General features: G+C 55.0%; 3 protein-coding genes across 3 annotated transcripts; all 3 read left to right on the forward strand.

The window, feature by feature from the left end:
- Positions 1–4,511: 4,511 nt before the first annotated feature.
- BBK36DRAFT_165417 (hypothetical protein) lies at positions 4,512–6,189 on the forward strand (the record flags this gene model as incomplete). Its single annotated transcript, XM_024897771.1, has 4 exons — positions 4,512–4,721; positions 4,902–4,975; positions 5,289–5,444; positions 5,551–6,189. Exons 1-4 carry the CDS (start codon positions 4,583–4,585, stop codon positions 6,187–6,189), a joined length of 1,008 nt encoding a protein of 335 aa, XP_024748483.1. The 5' UTR covers positions 4,512–4,582.
- Positions 6,190–7,319: 1,130 nt separating this feature from the next.
- On the forward strand, positions 7,320–10,589 carry BBK36DRAFT_1121793 (NAD-dependent glutamate dehydrogenase; the record flags this gene model as incomplete). The annotated part of the gene is made up of 2 exons (XM_024890869.1): positions 7,320–10,444; positions 10,511–10,589. 2 exons carry the CDS (start codon positions 7,320–7,322, stop codon positions 10,587–10,589), a joined length of 3,204 nt encoding a protein of 1,067 aa, XP_024748484.1.
- Positions 10,590–12,543: 1,954 nt separating this feature from the next.
- BBK36DRAFT_1160374 (hypothetical protein) lies at positions 12,544–16,523 on the forward strand (the record flags this gene model as incomplete). Its single annotated transcript, XM_024894287.1, has 6 exons — positions 12,544–12,571; positions 13,418–14,079; positions 14,149–14,620; positions 14,677–14,750; positions 14,802–16,406; positions 16,458–16,523. 6 exons carry the CDS (start codon positions 12,544–12,546, stop codon positions 16,521–16,523), a joined length of 2,907 nt encoding a protein of 968 aa, XP_024748485.1.
- Positions 16,524–18,109: the final 1,586 nt, after the last annotated feature.

Genomic DNA, 18,109 nt, shown 5'->3' on the forward strand with positions numbered 1-18,109 from the left:
CATTCTTCCCAGGGGCTGGGCAGCGAATCCAACAAGTGAACAGGTCTTGTGATCGACCATGTCGCCAGCTCATTTATGTCTTCACATTGCTTCTTGTATCTCTAACAAGCTTCTCCCGTAGCTTCGCTAACAAAAAAAAAGGGGTGAACCATGCCCCCCGGGGGGCGTGGCGTGGCGGAACGCAAATCCCGTGCCCGTCACCGGTGGTGGTGTGCGAAAAGCAAAGCCCATACCTGTCACGTAACGAGTCTCGGATGTTGGGGCCGACCTGAGGTAGCTCTTCTTTCGTGCAACTTACACACAAACGACCTCGCACCACCCAAGTTCCCAAGACGTGGAATATTTGACACAATGAGAACGAGAAAAGAGGTACGGACGGGAATAATCGCGTACGAGTAGAGAGCAATCAGCCTCGTCAGCCAACGCCGCCAGTATCCCCAGGATTACATCATGCACACACTCCCTGACGATCGAGATGTGCAAAGGTCTTGCTTCCCCAGGAAGCGGAGACCATCAAACCCCCCAGCGAACAGAGTCATGTCTCAAAACGCTAGACACTCTGAAAACCTGGGGACATCACAATCTCGTAAGAAACAGCAGTAGCTACTACCAGTGATATAATTCGAGCACCGACTCAAGCTGCTCTGCTTCAAATCTGCCATCGTGACCGCCCAGCGGCCCCGAAAACCCGGGGTCGGAGAAAGCCGTGCAAGCATGACAAGTGCTGTAACAGAGGAGACAAACCACATGACGAGTCGGAGGGCCCTCTCTCGGTAGCGCGTACCGAACAACCCCAGCCTTTCACCCTACCATTGGTGCCTCTTCTATTTTTGTTCCCGGCTTCTTCTCCCGCTCCTCAGTAGTTTCACTCGGTGTGTGTAACTGAAGTTGGTGATTCCAGCAAAGAAGTCGCCACGAAGAGGACAATGGCAAGACGGGGTGTAATCGGGTCACCGTCTCATACCTGCGATTTCATCGCATCTTATTTCCCATGCAGGGTTACGACCTCGCGTCCTTTGTACTTTGGGTCGACGCAGCCACCCGCAACGTACATGTATTCGTATCTCACCTTTGCAATCCGCAAGTGGTCAAAGATAGAGCAAGCCACAACTCGGAGATCTTCACTGAGGTGCCCAATCATCAATCATGATCCTGCGGGAACCTGCTGCATATAAGCCGTATATACCTTAGGATACGAACCAGATAAAGGAGGGAGAAGAGAACGAGTAAAGGAAGATGGAAAGAAACGAAAAATTGCCGGCAGTGGCGTGCAATGGCGTTCAATTGATGTGCTTCCCCGGTCTGTCCTTTGTACGTAAAATGTGAATCACGAAAACCAGGGAGTGAACAGGGAGAGGGCATTGGCCTTTCTGCCTCCATCGTGACTCGTTAAGAAGAATTAGCAAATCAAAGACAAAAGGAGACCAATGCCTGTCCCAGTCCTCGGGGTACACGATACAAAGCGCAGGTACATGTACTATAACACACAACCACTGCAGCTGAATCGAGTTTTTTTTCGTGTCCCTTTCCTTTTTTCTTTTTTTCTGTAATTTTTGCAGTCCTCGTGATGGTACAGTGCCGACGCCCTGATGGGTCCTTTGCAAGAGGCACAACTGTTGCCCCTTGGCAAAAGGGGTATTTTTGGGGTACTGCCAAAAAAAGAAGAATGGGGAAGGGGAAAAAAAATCGACAAAAATCGATGAAAGAAAGCGGGGACGTTTGCTCCAACAAAGACCCACGATGTGTCAACAGGTGGTCGCAGCAGCCCTGGCCCTCCGCCAAGAGAGAAAGGCGGCTCTTGTCTCCGTTTGGTATGGCAGTAGATTGGAGGTTGCGGCGGATACGTCCAGACGGCGCTGCGCTCCCCCAGATTTTCCTAGCCGAGACTACTGTACGTACGGGAACAGTCGATGGCTGGACGAGCAACCACCCTGCTGTGGTTTGTTTCCTCTTTTCCCGGGGAAAGCTGTTCCAGGAGTCCAGATGAAGCAGCCCTTGCAGACGATGCGAAAGAGACGTGAGAATCTCTACACATGGGACCTGTTGTCTGCAGTAATTCGTAGAGAATCAGCGTGCCGCACTGTGTCCAACAAGACGGCAGTTTGAACTGCCCGCTGAGTAAGGTACTGTTGCCGTAAGAGGAAACGAGAAACCAAGCGTTGTTGTACTCTCAGGTACTGCCGATTCCACGATCGACCAGCCCGTTGTCATCTTTTTGGGTGCGAGTCTGCTCCCTTGCGGCTCGTGCTGGCCGCGTTTGCGCCATTGCCAGGTACAGAGACGCCTACCTGTACCCGGATGGACATGGCTGCATGCAAGGTGCTCCCTCCCGAGTCGTCCTCCGTGCTCCGTCCATGCAGGCAATTTGCGTCAAACCTTGGAACTCCAGGCCAGCAACACGGTTAGCATCATTTAGGCTCTCCAGCAGCCCATCGAGCAAACGCCATTCCGGGGTACGATCATGTAACCTGGGGGTAATGGAAACGTTCGGCTGAGAAACCTGGGGGTAATGGAAATCGAAAGGCTCCGGCCGGCTCTGCTCTGGCTGTGGGTCAGCCGATGGCCAACGGGGCCCCGGTGCGGGGCTTCTCCAGGCCGTGCCGAGTATATTGGGGGAGCTGGCGTTGCATCGTCGACTTGTATGGCTGCTGCTTCATTGCCCGGCATTAGTGGCTTCGTCTGCTCTGTCGTCACGACCTCCCATTTGCTGGCCGTGGGTAACTGTCGAGCTTCCATCCGAACCAATGCCCTGACCGGCGACACGTATTGACACGCACTGTGCTGCAGGTACCTGCACAGGCCTGCATGCCAGCAGGATCGAATGGCCGGCATCTGGATAGGGGGTCGTGGTCGATGAAAATTTCTTCAACCGCAGCTTGACCACAGGGGCAGCCCACGCAAGCTTGCTGGCGTCCAAGATTGGGCCGTCGTCGATATCCCGTATTGTGCCTCGTGGTCAAGCAGACAGGGCCATTGGCCCGCTACCCGCTTCCGCCATGCAGGCAGGGAGCTTCTGCCGCTAGCAGTCGATACAAACTCTGTGCCCATGCTAATGCTAAGGATTAGTATGTGCTCCGCAGCATCAGCGCGAGAGAAGGAGAGCATCCCCGTGGCTGGCCGCGATGATGGCACCAAACGGGAAGCCAGCTGGACGTCCCGGAACCGTAGCCGGAACGATTCAAGCGGGCATCGAGGAGACCATCATCTGTGCAAGACGGCATGCTGGAGCCGTTGTATGACCTAGTTATGCACTTTTGTTGGGATTGGTGGACGACACAGTTGGATACCCCGGATCTACTTGGCCGGCCCGCCAGTGAGTCTGCAGCGTCTAGCGTTCCGCAGGCAGTACCACTGTCGCAATGGAAGAAGCGGTATGCGAAATGGCCACCTGCACCATGTGCTGGTCCTTCGTACATGTATAGTATACGTGTAGCACCGGAGAATAAAGGGAAAACAAGGGAACAGAAAATGAAAAAGCAAGACTAGGCCATGCGCGTTGTGGAGGCGTTTGTCAGGTGGCCTTTTCTGTTTTTTTCCCTATTTCCTTCTGGAGGCGAGGTTTGCTGACTATGACAAACAGGCTCGTAATGATGTCGCAGAACCTTGCAGTTTGTATGCCGTCCTTGCCAACCCTGTATTGTCACGATGGCAATTTCGAAACAAAGGAGAGAGCACAGCTGTAATTCATTGGGTTTGCGGCACCGGGTTTGCATGGCCCCGGAAATGGCACGTATTCGGAGTGGCATGCGGCCTCGCAAAGTTGTTAGACGGGAGATGACAAGCTGCTATAGCCGCCGGTGCTTGCGCGTTGCTCACCAGCAATACGCAGCATCGTCGTCCAAGTTGAAGACCCCTGAGGACCACTTCCATTCTGGCGAAGAACCTCGCGGCTAACCCTAGCGACCTGTCTTGCAGGTTAGCACTCTAGAAGTAGGCAAAGATGGACAATTGAGTGTCAGAGATGTCGCAAAATCGAGAACGGCGCACGTCAGCATGGCATCACATTGCAACTGAGATTAATGCAAACTGGTCCAGGGCCTGCGGACTTTGCCAGACAGCCAGAGCTTGCAGAGACTTCAAGGAGAGTGTGAGTGAGACAAGGGATGAGAAGTGTTGCTTTCCGTATTAACATACAGCAACTGAACAGCAAAGGCATCCCCTTGTACCTGTACTGAGCAAGTGAGTTTGGTGATGACTCGCAGGATAGACTCGTCCAAGGGCTTTTAGACGCGGAGCACCACATGAGGCTTAGCCGTGTCTCCAACTGAAGCCTCGTGAGGAGGGACGGACACGGGCAGACGCCTCAAAGAGGGGGAGGGGCAAGCTCAGGGATCTGGAGAAGCTCTGAGAAGATGGAAGAGAAAACGAAGCAACGCACGAGGCAAGAGAAAAATCGAGTTGCTCTAGCGCAGAGCCTCGAATAGCCGGGCGGAGAGCAGAGGCACGTACCGCGAGTACATGGGCCCCTCCGTCAGGTTACCTGCAAGCCCACCAAGGTTTGCCGCGACGATCAAGTCCCTCGGGCCTCCTGGGCAGGTCACCGGGCCGGAGGATTTGGCGGAATTGGCCCAGGAGGTGCCGCATGGCAGCGCCTGCACTCGCCTGCACTTGCCTGCACTTGCCTGCAGCCCGGTGCTGGTTCCTGATTGCTGAACGGTCAGGTACCGGCCGCCCGGACCACGCATACTGCCCCTTGCGGACTAGCGGCCAGTTGCTATTTGGTAATATCGAGGGGCCGCCGGGCTAGGGAGAGGTAAGGGAAACTGCACGGAGGGTGAGGTCATATCGCGATCCAGCACATTTTGTGGTGTTCTTCTGGCGCTGTTTTGCTTCGTCCTTGGGGGCTGTTTGGCGTGTGTAAATGGGCGTTGTTCGTGGACCGTACGGAAAATACTGTGCAGGTTTTTTTGCCTTTCGTTTCCATTGCCCCTTCGTCCCTTCTGCGCGCATTGGCGGTACCTTGGGTACATGCGCTGTACGCACAGTTCGTACTTTACAGTACTTCCAGTGTCAGAGTTTTGCTCAGGTGGTTTGCTGCTGTTGACAATTGCAATTTGCCCCGGCCGCATTGGAGATGAAGGGGAGAGTCATCTGACTGTTTGCCAACGGTCTAGACGGAGGGTAGCAGAGTCGGGATGCTGGCAACGGAGCCCAATCGGTGCGGCGCAGCAGCGGAGGGCTGGGCCAACGTGACTGACAGAAGACCCCTATAGTAGCCGCTGCTGTGGTTGAGCTGCTGAGCGTCAATATAGCAGTGTAACAGGTAGTGCTTGTAGGCAACTCGGCAGCTTGCAGTCATCGAGTCCAGTAACACAATCACTGGAACGGAGCCTTCGCTGACCGGCCCGGATCACCGGCTGGCGCCTGGACCGGTGACGAGAGAAGCTGGAATCGAAAAGATTCGAGAAGCAGCGGAGCTGGCCCAGCACACGGGGACGACGGAGGTACGTGCGAGTACCGGCGGTACCTGCGCCCAGCTGTACTCGCGCTGTACCTCGTGCCTCCAGCGCCCAAGTGCCCCCCAAGGAGTGCCCTAGCGCGCCCTTCTAGAGGCCCGGCGCAGGGGGCTCCAGTTCTGGGCCTGGCTGGCCCACCGGGGGAGGGGCGGCGGCGCAGGTCACCAGCCAAGTACCGTCGCGTACCGGCAGGCAAGTGACGGCCTTGGGGAAGCCAGAGGGATGCGGGCAAGAGTCACGAAGCGATGCGAATCCGCAAGCCGAATTACTTAAAAGGCAGCGTCGCCGGTTGCGTTGCTCTCCTGGAAAGGCGCCTGTGAGCATCAGCATCAGCATCACTTCCATCTTTACTCCCATCACGGCCCGTCAGCTGCGCCAATTGGATCGCAGTCCGTCGCCGCTCCTTATCACCAACTCCCCTCTCCCGCCTCAAGCTGCGGATTCAGCCCGGGCAGCTGTTCCTCGCTCCGTCTGTCGCCACCAAGCAATCCTCAGGGGACGGCAGCAGAAACGACAGAAAGACCAAGACGGACGTCGTACCAGTAAGGCAAAACCCCCCCCAGCCCAGAAACGGTGGAATCAAGCACGAGCTGGCGCGGAGCTCTGGAGCACAGCTACTAGAAGCAGCGCCGCGGCACTCGGCACTGCCGAAGCTGTCAGCTCCCGCCTAACGCCAGATAATTGGGGAGAGAGAAGATCAAGGAACCAGAGTTGGCTGCAAGCAATGGGCTAACGGGCCTCCCAGACTAAAATAGAAATACTCGCTCTGCCGTGGCTTCACGTCCAGATCTCCCGTCCTTATCTCTCGCTCACGCACCGACCTCTTACGAGCCCTAATACGAAGCCCGTCTCACCGGTCTGGAGCTTCTTATCTTGCGAGATAGCGAACCCCTGCCCCGCCACAGCCTCGATTTCTGCTTCTTGGCCGTCTGAATAGCTTGTTATCCTAGCAGGTACGTTATTGATGGCTGTGACACACTGGCGCAAAGGCCTGCAGCTCTCCTTTTCGCGAAGAATCGCACAGCAGTTTGCTAACGGTCTTTGTCCAGGATTCATTACTCGCGATTTCGGTTGCCGTTCCTTCTTCCCTCCTGACAACCCTCATCACTTAGGTACGTGGTGGTTGCGAGCTCTCCCATTGGACTGCCGACAGCTGTGTTCCTTTTCCTGTACCCCCGTCCCTCTCCGCCGTTCCCGTCGAATCAACAAGCAAGAGCCAATGGGGGGTGTGGTGGTAGGACGACAATGCCTGAGCTGTGGCCTGCGGCGGTGAGGACAATCGTTGTCTTACACCGGCTTTCTGGCCTTTTTGCTCGGTCAATGCCGTTATGCCCACGCCCCCTCCAAGCATGCCAACTTACACGCATTCCTGGGCGAGATGCCCTGGCAAGCTTGGATACCTCATTGTATCAAACACCACGAGTGTGGCGCTGCCATCTGATCTCTCCTTGCGTCTCTCGCTCGAGAATGTCTCACGTTGGCTCTTGACTTGCACCCCCTGAACTGTCCATGTCATTGACTCGTGCGCTACGCCAACATCACTGGTGAACTGTGCCCGAGTCCCTTATCTTTTGGCGTTCCAGCCTGGTCGTGTGGCCGTTGATATATATACATATACATATTATATATATATCCTGCCATGTCCCCTGGTTGCAAAGGCACTGGTTTTCCATCTTCCATTGCTTCCTTCATCCATCTTCTTCTCATATTCCCTTTCGTTCACATCACAAGTTTTAATCCATTCTTTTAATTCCCCTCCTTTTACCAAATACAACCACAATGGCCTTGGCAATCCAGACTAATTTCTCTCCCCACGACAGCTTCCCTGAATATAAAGATCCATTGGAAGACCTAGCAACCACCATGGCTTCCCCCATCCCTCCCAAGCCCAAGACTGTGGCTCAGATTCGAAACGCCGAGTCAGACTCAAGTCGTGGCCCCTCTCCCCAGCCCACCCACGTCAGCGTCCCTCCCGTCCCTCTCAGCTTGAGAAATGGACACCGAGTCTTGCGCTCTGCTACAGTCGGCTACGTTGCTCCCCAGTTCGAGGGAAAGACGGAGCAGATCAAGGCTGTCAAGGCCATCATCCAGCAGGCCGGCTGGCTGCCCGAAAATCTGATTGACGAGCAGATTGAGTGGTTCTACGAAAAGCTTGGCATCGATGATGTCTACTTCCACATTGAGACCCCTGAGGTCATTGCCAACCAGATCACCTCCCTCTATGCGGCCAAGGTTGCCGCCCACTCAAGGGAGGACAAGCAGGAGGAGATCCGCCTGGACATGGAGGCCAACGACCACGCCATTTACATCGACACCAGCGAGCCCGGCAAGGCCCACGTCAGCGGTCCCAGGTATGAGTCTCGCCTCGAGTCCAAGTATCTGGACCACCAGGGCAAGAGCAAGTACCGAGTTGAGACATTCCGGTCGCCGGCTGCTATTGGCGCCAGCCCCAACTCCAAGGCCACCGTCCGCTGCTACTTCGTGTACCAGTGCCACTTCAAGCAGAGCCCCGAATCCACCGACCCCAAGGAGACCAGGATCGAGGTCATCTCCGACGTTGGCTTCTGGCAAAAGGCCACGGCCAACACCAAGCAGGTCTACCAGGAGATCATCGAGATTGCCGTGAACCGGGCCGGCCCCGTCATCGAGGTCTTCGATATTGAGGGCTCAGCCGAGAAGCGCTTGGTTGTTGCCTTCCGCAGCCGCACTGCCCGCGGCATCTTCTCGACCCTCAGCGACCTGTACCACTACTATGGCGTTACCAGCTCAAGAAAGTACGTGGAGCAGTTCTCCAACGGCATCACGGTCATGAGTGCCTACCTCCGACCCGCCACCAACCTGGACGGCTACTTCCCCTCCATCGAGGCCTCTATCCACCAGATCACCAAGGAGATCTCCCTCCTCTACTGCTTGCCCCAGAACAAGTTCCACCACCTCTTTGCCACTGGCGAGCTGAGTCTGCAGGAGTCTGTCTACGCCCACAGCGCGTGGGTCTTCGTCCAGCACTTCCTGAACCGTCTCGGTCCCGAGTATGCCTCTCTTCTCGAGATCCTCGACCCCAAGCAAAACGCCCATGCGGCCCTGCTGTCCAAGCTGAAGCGACGTCTGCGCACGGAGACGTTCACCCCCGACTACATCCTCGAGATCATTCAGTCATATCCCGAGCTTGTCCGTCTGCTGTACGCTTCCTTTGCCAGTGTGCACCTCGGCGTCCAGGACAGCAATGTGCTCCTGGCCACGCCCGCCGTCGAGGTCTTGTCTGACGAGAAGCTTCGCGACAAGATCTCCAAGACGGTGTCCAACGAGCACGACGAGATGGTCATGACGGCCTTCCGCGTCTTCAACAACGCCATCCTCAAGACCAACTACTTCACGCCCACCAAGGTCGCCCTGAGCTTCCGCTTGGATCCCTCTTTCCTGCCAGAGGCCGAGTACCCCAAGCCTCTCTACGGCATGTTCCTGGTCATTGGTGCCGAGTCCCGCGGCTTCCACCTCCGATTCCGCGACATCTCCCGTGGCGGTATCCGCATCGTCAAGTCCCGCAGCAAGGAGGCGTACGGCATCAACGCGCGTAACCTCTTTGACGAGAACTACGGTCTGGCCAGCACCCAGCAGCGCAAGAACAAGGACATTCCCGAGGGCGGATCCAAGGGTGTCATTCTCCTGGACCCTAAGCAGCAGGACAAGGCCACCGAGGCGTTTGAGAAGTACATTGATAGTATCCTGGATCTGCTGCTGCCCGCAGAGACGCCTGGCATTAAGAACCCCATTGTCGACCTGTACGGAAAGCAGGAGATCCTGTTCATGGGCCCCGACGAGAACACGGCCGACCTGGTCGACTGGGCCACCGAGCACGCCAAGGCCCGCGGCGCTCCGTGGTGGAAGTCCTTCTTCACTGGCAAGTCCCCCAAGCTGGGCGGTATCCCGCACGACAAGTACGGCATGACCACCCTGTCGGTGCGCGAGTACGTCAAGGGCATCTACCGCAAGCTCGACCTGGACCCGTCCCAGGTCAGGAAGATGCAGACGGGTGGCCCCGACGGCGACCTGGGCAGCAACGAGATTCTGCTCAGCAACGAAAAGTACACGGCCGTGGTCGACGGCTCCGGCGTGCTGGCCGACCCCAACGGCCTGGACAAGGACGAGCTCATTCGTCTCGCGCGCAAGCGTGTCATGATTAGCGAGTTTGACCTGTCCAAGCTGTCCAAGGACGGATTCCGCGTGCTCTGCGATGAGAACAACGTCACGCTGCCGAGCGGAGAGGTGGTCAACAACGGCACTTCGTTCCGTAACACGTATCATCTGCGCGAGACCAACATGACGGACTGCTTCGTGCCCTGCGGCGGCCGGCCCGAGTCCATCGACCTCATCTCGGTCAACAGGCTCATTAAGGAGGGCAAGACGACCATCCCCTACATTGTCGAGGGTGCCAACCTGTTCATCACTCAGGATGCTAAGTTGCGCCTGGAGTCTGCCGGCTGCATTCTCTACAAGGATGCCTCTGCCAACAAGGGAGGTGTCACCTCGTCGTCGCTCGAGGTACTGGCTTCCCTGTCGTTCGACACCGAGGGCTTCATCGAGCACATGTGCGTCGACCCCAAGTCGGGCAAGGCACCTCAGTTCTACGACGACTACGTCCGGGAGGTGCAGAGCAAGATCCAGGAGAACGCGCGGCTCGAGTTCGAGGCCATCTGGCGCGAGCACGAGCAGACTGGCATCGCGCGGTCCATCCTGTCCGACAAGCTGTCGGGGGCCATTACGGACCTCGACGAGAAGCTTCAGCACTCTGACCTGTGGGACAACGAGACCATCCGCAAGGGTGTGTTGAGGAGCGCGCTCCCCAAGATGCTGCTGAACAAGATTGGCCTGGACACCATCATCTCGCGGGTGCCGGAGAACTACCTGCGCGCCATCTTTGGCAGCTACCTGGCCAGCCGGTTCGTCTACGAGTTTGGCAGCGAGCCCAGCCAGTTTGCATTCTTTGACTTGTAAGTTTTATGACATCCAGACTACTACCCTGCGGTACAAAGCCTTTACTAACATTGTATCAATAGCATGTCGAAGAAGATGGTTGAGATTTCTGGCCAGTCTAACGGTGCTGAGCAGTTCAGACGCATGTCTATCAGCCAGTAGAGAAGGAGGGGAATCAGTTGGATTTCTTTTCATTGTCCGTTTGAAGCTTTGTTTGGTTTTTGAGCGTGTTATTGTGTATTTTATATGATGCCGAGTCATTGAGGGAGATGCATCGTCTCCTGGGGTCAGGCGAGAAAAGGGGAAAAAACATGGAGGGTTGCGCCAACGACCTTGAGCTCTAGTATAGCTTAAGATATAGATTCATGGGTATATTACCTAGTAGGATCAGGTTTACGGACTGGGGAAACCGAAGAACAAAAAAGATGGTTGCACGAAAAAAAAAAAAAAAAAAAAAAATGCGCCGTGTCGTCTCGCCGGCGAATCGATAGATTTACAATCAACTGTCTATTTCTCGTTATTCTACAATCCATGCTTGAGGCACCGAGAATGCGTCGTGATGCCTGGGACCTCGTTTGGGTAAAGTGCGGGCATGCAATGCGGGTGCCAATGATTCGACGCAAGCGTGCCGTGTTTCGAATCCAGGGGAGAGATAGAGTAGAGAGATTGGGTGTGGAGCGCGGGGAGTTTCAGCTTGTTGGTGCCCTGGCCATGGCTTTGTCGAGATGTGTTGTTGGTCGAGATGTGGGATTGATTAGGGTTTTCTCTTTACTAAGTATGAACTTGTAGGTTTAAGAGTGTGGTGGATGTGAGTACTATAGAAAAGAGAAGATGTAATGAAGATTGAGTACTAGTCATGTGAGGAAGAGTTATAAGTGGACGAGGTGAAGATGAGGCTGGCGGAGAGCAAGAGAGGAGGACCCATGTTCGTTCAGGCACGCACACATATTTCGTGGACTTAAGGAGTGGAGATGGATGGTTAGTAGTAGTATATTTTGTTTGCGCGTTATTGCGGGTTGCATGTGCAGGTGCAGGTGCGTGAGGCCAGCTAAGATACAATACTAGTAATCTGAACGGTTGGGAAAACAATGGAATGGGTTGGTGGAAGAGGAACGTTGTGCTGTGTCTGTGTTGAGAGGATGGCTGAAGTGAGGTGAGGTTGGATCTCCAGCCTCCTCTCCCCAGCCATTCAACCTTGATAGTATCTATGTGGTGGTTGGGATCCTGTATGCGGCTGGGAGGAAACGATATGGGGGAAAAAACGAGCAGAGGGAGATGGGAGTAAAAATGGAGTTTATATTGCGCGTTTGGGGAGGTTGTTGGTGGTGTTTGTCTCATTGTTGATGCCGAGAATGGGAATGCCGTCTGGGTAAGAGTCTCGTGGTGATGTAAGGTAAGGCAAGGTACGAGTAGAGATCGTGATGCAGTGATCGGTGCTTCACAGACACTTGATTGGAACAGACGGGTCCATTCCCCGGGCTGACTGCAGGCCTGCTCTATTCTTGTGCGTCACTGCCTCGGTGATCAACCAGCCCAGCCTCAAACCGCCGGCTATTCGATGCGTGTTTCTGTGACCTCACTGGGCTGTCCTATCCGTCTCTCCCTTTGGGCCTCCCTTTAGTCTTTGCCCGTTCAGGTGTCAATTTGCTTTCTCTGTTTTCTTACTTCAATTCATCTCTGGCCTTTCTTACTTATTGTGCCTTGCCCGCGTCTCGTCAGCAACGTGTGCATTTCCAAGTATGAATAAGCCCTCTCTCTTGTTGATTCAGCATTTCCATACACAACAGCCTGATGACGAACAACGTCCCACTTCTGCGACTCTGAATGCAAGTGATTGAAGCCGCTTTGCTGATTTTAGTGACGTGGGGATCCCCCGATACAGCCAAACAGCACTGCACAGCACAGCACAGTAGTCGCGAATCGAATCCGCAACGGCGTCAGCGAGCGAGAGAGAAGTAACAGCACGAACAAGGCAACACTGTGGTGACGGTGACTGGGACTTGAAATTCTGTGTGTGCGCGCTTCTTTCTGTGCGTTCTGGTTGGAAGCTGGGCGTGACGAGACGAGACGTGATCCGCGCGGCATTGATTCGAAGACGACGAGAAGTTCGTACGCCATGACCCGGCCCTTGATTGTCCGAGCGGGTGCGTACATTCGAACTCATTACTCATTTGTTCTTTGTTCTATTGATCCCCATGCAACTCTCTTCATCCTTCGTTTCCCGCCTATTATTGGATCTCCTCCCACGGCATTGACCTCGCTTTTCCCACCCCTGTCCGAGCCCAGCCAGATTTGCTCCAGAAATAAATAAGAAGAGAAAAGGGACAGGATGCGCGCCACCCCCGTTTCGAAGTTGGACGTTTAAGAATTGAAGTGATATTGTTTTAGCTCGGGCTGCTCTCTAGCCTGGCACTGCACTGCACTGCACTGCACTGCATTGCGACCCAGAGGGAAAAGGGAAATAGAGGCAGAGACGCACGAACGACGAAACGCACCTTTACGCATCGACCAGGGGTGGCGCTTCTTCTTGTCGCTCTTTTTCCCTCTACAATTTCTCATTCTGCCTTGCCTTGTCTTGGTTGCAGATCCAGATTGTTGCCTCTGTCTGCTTCTTCTTTTTCTGTTCCTTCTGCGATTCCCTCGCCTGCTCGCCAGCGGCTTCCTTTCCTTCCCTTCTCTTCCATCCTTTGGCTGCCCCTTGCGCCCCTTCTTTTCTTTCTACAACTCCTCTGTTCTCTCTACCTACCTTACGGTAGTATCTTGTGCACTTTCCCTTCTCTCGCTGTCGCTCTCTCGACTCTCCTTCTCTCTCTACAGGGCCAATTTCCATTTCTCCCTTCTTCTTCTTCTTCTTCTTCTTCTTCTTCTTCTTCTTCTTCTTCTTCTTACCCCGAGTCCGCGCCGCGAGACACGTGAGCATTGATTGCTTCAGACCTCGCCCATCGAGACTGACGAGCGCCATCCGCCCCCCCCTTTGGCACGATATACAGACACAATTGACCTGCAACACCATCACGCCCCCTCGACCCAGGACCATCCCGCAGACCGCGCCCACAGACCGTCCCGAAACCCCTTCTCCAGCCCGCCCGTGCTGCTCGCTCCGCACCAGGCAGAGACCCTTCGCGACGTCGCCCACGAGACCTCCCGAGACCACGCGCGCAGTCCCTGGGCTGCAACCGACACCGACAACGGCCGACCAACCTCTACAAGCACCGCCGACGGCATGGACGTGTACCAGCAGCACCAGCACCAGCAGGACTCGCTGGCCGCCGCCCATAATGGCAACGCGGCCGACGACGACGACATCGAGGACGATGGCGACCTGGATGACGACATGATGGATCGCATCTCGAGTTCGCCTTCCATCGAAGATGGTGCGTGCAGCTCCGCCGTCACTCCCGTGGCCTGGCCGCGGCGAGTGTCTTCCCTGTCCTCCATCCCGCGGACCCCCTGGACGTCACTGCACCTGCACGCGAGCCCTCACTCCCCTTCTCCCACTCCAGCTCCCAGCACGCCAGACACAGATTTTTTGCACCAGATTCGCATTGCCCAAGATCATCATCATCTTCTTGCGGGTGAGTATGTCGATTGTAGCGACATCGATGACGAGAACCGCGACACCGACCCCGGCGAAGACGAGACGGAACGGCGCGTCGACGACGATCGAATGCGCGAGTGGGCCGATGACAGCGCGACGCAGAGCTTGGAGACCGAGGGCTAGAATCTCGCGGTAGACGAAGTTGACGGCGCGTTCATACAAGATCCAGCTAGTCACCGTGTGGGCACTGTCGATGACGAGACGCACGAGGCGGAATGCGACTGCGACTACGACTGCGACCGCGGCTGCGATAACAGCCAGGACCTTTGCGCGCACCAGAATGAAGCCGACCCCGACCCCGACCCCGACTCCGACGCCGATCTGCCGCTCACGATACCCTACAACAAGTCCTTTGAAGAAGATGATGACTCCGACTTCTCCCTCCCTGACGACCCACGCTTCATTGACTATGGTTGGGCAGCAGAGTGCTTACATGAACCAGAGGACATTGATTTCGAATTCGTCTACGCCCTCCACACCTTCGTAGCTACCGTCGAGGGCCAAGCCAATGCGACTAAGGGTGACACCATGGTTCTGCTGGATGATAGCAACAGCTACTGGTGGCTGGTCAGAGTAGTCAAGGATAGCAGCATTGGTACGTGGACTGATCTGTACATGACATGCGCGCTGGCTGACTGACACTGCCCCCAGGCTACCTGCCGGCCGAGCACATTGAAACGCCGACCGAGAGGCTCGCTCGTCTGAACAAGCACAGGAACATTGATGTACGCTACGTCTTGTCGAGACTCTGTAATCTGTCGCTGACTCGTCAATAGCTCTCCGCCTCCATGTTGACCGATCAACAGCAGCCGCCCAAGCAAAAGAGCGGCTTCTCCATTGGCATCAAGAAAAAGGCCACGGTCGCTTTCGCAGACCCCACCTATTTCGACTACTCTGACCACGACTACTCCTCGGAAGAGGAAGATGCCGATGAGGCCTCGGAGGCTACCCAGCAGAAGAAGCAGGCGACGCCAGCAGACGACGAGGATACGACAGATGAGAGTGCCCGCGTGGAGCCGCTAAAGACCAACAAGTCCAAAACCGCGGCCAAACCGGCGGACAAGACCCAGGACGACTCGTCAGACGACGAGGACCTGCGAGGCAGCCTCGACATTGTGGAGAAGCGGGACGGCCCCAGCATATCTCGCAACGGTAACATTAGGAACACCGACTCTTTCTTCAAGGACGAAACAGCGGAAACCAAGAAGATTACCCTTACGCCGAACCTGCTGCGGGACGACGGCCCTCGGGAGTCCACCGACTCCATGTCTTCTGGCAAGCCCCGGACGAGCCTGGATAGGTTCGAAAAGGAGCTCATGTCGGACAAGGACAGGAAGAAGAGCAAAGAAAAGGACAAGGGCGGCAAGGACAAGAAGCCCGGCGGTCTGCGAGGCTTCTTCTCCAGAAAGGACAAGAAGCAGTCGCCCGACGACAGGCCCGAGGGTGAATCCCGCGACAGCGAGGAGCGCCACTCAGAGGAGCAGCATTCGTCTCCCGAAAAGGCGGCCAGGCAGCCCGCCAAGCTGCACAAGCAGCAAGCCCGCCTCGAGCCCACCGTTAACAACAAGGCGCCGCAGGCTTCAACCGTGGAGCTTGCTTCTTACCTGGCCGAAAGCCGCATCAACGACGTCTCCAACGTTCCTCCGCCCTCGATGCGCATCGTCAACCCCGAGACCAACGAGACGCAAGAGGTCCCCTCACACCAGCCGCCTCGTGGACGCCCGTCTTTGGAAAAAGAGGCGCCGTCTCCCACCACCCGCCGCGGAGCAGAGGTGGCCACCAGCCCGCGATCTGCCACCGCACCTCGCGCGCTCAACCACCTGGATCTGTCCGATTCGGACGAGTCAGACGATGGCGACGCCATTCTCGACCAGATGCCCCAGCCCAATTCATCTACGCCCATCAAGGCCACCAAAGCGCCGCAAGACGACGAGGTGGAGGAGCCCATCATTCCGGGCTCTTTCCCCGAGAGCAACGCATCCGCTGCTGCTGATAAGACTCCCGTTCCACAGCCTGCTCCACTCAAACCCGGCGCTCGCTCGCACTCCGTGTCTCCCGTGTCTCCGGTTGCCTCGTCGGAACCTCCTGCTCTTATGGTGGATACTTCGTCCCCAGACGACCGGTCACCTTCCGCATCGCCCTCTCCCGAGCTTACCCAGTCTGCCGAGGATAGATCCAAGAGCAGCTCCTCGTCCACAGGCAGCAAGGAGCAGACCTGGGACGACATGAAGCTGCGTGCCTTCTTCGACGAGCCCGACCACATCCGCGATCTCTTGGTCGTTGTGTACGACAAGACCGACGTGGTGCCCGCGAGCAGCGACCACCCGGTTGTGGGTGGCTTGTTTCGGGAACAGAATGCCAAGTTGGCAGAGATAACGACGGTAAGTGTCATGACGCTCAAGAGTGGGCTTCTCGGACTAACAGTGTGATAGCAACTTGACAACATGCTCGGGGATTGGCTGGCCAGGAAACAGCGAACTCGAGGAGGGTCCCGTTGAACAGCCGGATGATATTTAGCCTTTTCTATGACTTGTACATAATGTTTTGTTGAGGGTGCCTTTCCGAGGCCCCGGAGATTTCTTTACACATTCACACGTTGATTGCTGATGAAGGGGGGAATACAGCTGGCTGGGTTCACGCGTATTCTCGTTGGCGCAGCTCGCGGCGTGTTGTTTTCTATCTTTGTACGAAAGATTTGTGTTTTTTCTTCTCTTTTTTCCATCTGTTGCCGGACCAGATTAGCCGTCATGGGCGTTTTGCAGGAAATCCAGTGGGCGAAAAAAGAGAGGATAAACCGATTTGTTTCTTTCTTTTCTTTTCTTTTACCTACATGACGAGTCTGAATGCGACGAATGCATCACTTGCTTGTTCTCTTCTTTCCTACCTAAAGGCTGGTTTCAAGGCTGAAGCCCTTTTTTTTCTTTCTTCTTTCCTCTTTGTGTTGTCTGGTCTTGCAACTTGTGCTCTTTCTTCTTTTTTTCGCTTCTGTTTCCCTTATTTTATTTTCTTCATTTGTCATGGTTCATGATGAGATATTATACCACAATTCAGCTGCTCTGCGCAATTTAAATTTGAGTTTCGAGGTTCATTCGTTGGACCGCGGATTTGATGAAGTTTGCGTTGCTTGTGTTGGTTCTCTTTAGAGGATAGGAAGCAAGCTTTTGCAATGCTCTAATTGACTGCTGGATCGTTATCAATTTCATCCTTTGACACTATGCTTTTTTTCCCCTTTCTCTTCTAGGTATTGGATTTGGAGTAAGAATCCGTATTCTAGAAATGGTGTGTCGTGGCAAAGGAAGGGTGATGTTAAGTGAGCTTCTTCTGTGCAGATCCGGTGACTTTTACGGTCTGATTGTTTGGGAGCCTGTTGGTGTGACTGGCAGTATATGGGCGTGAACGGGGGGTTTGTTGAGAGGTTTGGTGAGGAAGCAAGTCTTTGCAGGAAAGGTGATGGGAATGTGGTGAGAAGTTTTGTCTGGCGGGTACCCTTTACCACGATACGGAGTGTGCTGGACAATATCCCTTGTTGGCCCTGTTTTAGTCAAACATGGAACTCGTGTATAACTTCAGCACCATGGGCTATTGATACGTGTATTCATCATTAAGGCAGCGTCAATGTGTTAAGCTAATGGGGGGTGTTACTGTTGATTTCGGAGGCGTGTTGATGACCACATAGAGAAAAGCAGTGAGAAACCTCTTATTGAGTGGTCTCTTAGTCTGTGTCTCTTATAGGAATCCCATTAGAAACAGACCTCTGGGCAGACCTCTGACTCCCTTTCTAATACCACATATGTTTCCTATCTTTTCCTTCTTGATCTGTTTGAACCTCTGTCCCCTCGAACTCGCCTGTCTCCGGGCAGGCAAACCGGCCGAATGTCCCACGCAAGACCACAAGAAGGCGAAAGCATATCTTCGTTGCGGATAAGGTGGGGAAAGGGTCCATCCGGGTTATCATTCAGAGGAGTTCGAGTAGAAGATCTCTCCACTATGAAGCTTGAGAAGCGTCTCTTCGATTCGGTGAGGAGCATATGATATATGCATAGAGGCAATGTGATCATAAGAGGCTATGTAATCATGGTGTAGC

The sequence above is a fragment of the Trichoderma citrinoviride genome, assembly GCF_003025115.1.
Source record: "Trichoderma citrinoviride strain TUCIM 6016 unplaced genomic scaffold BBK36scaffold_9, whole genome shotgun sequence".
NCBI lineage: Eukaryota > Fungi > Ascomycota > Sordariomycetes > Hypocreales > Hypocreaceae > Trichoderma > Trichoderma citrinoviride.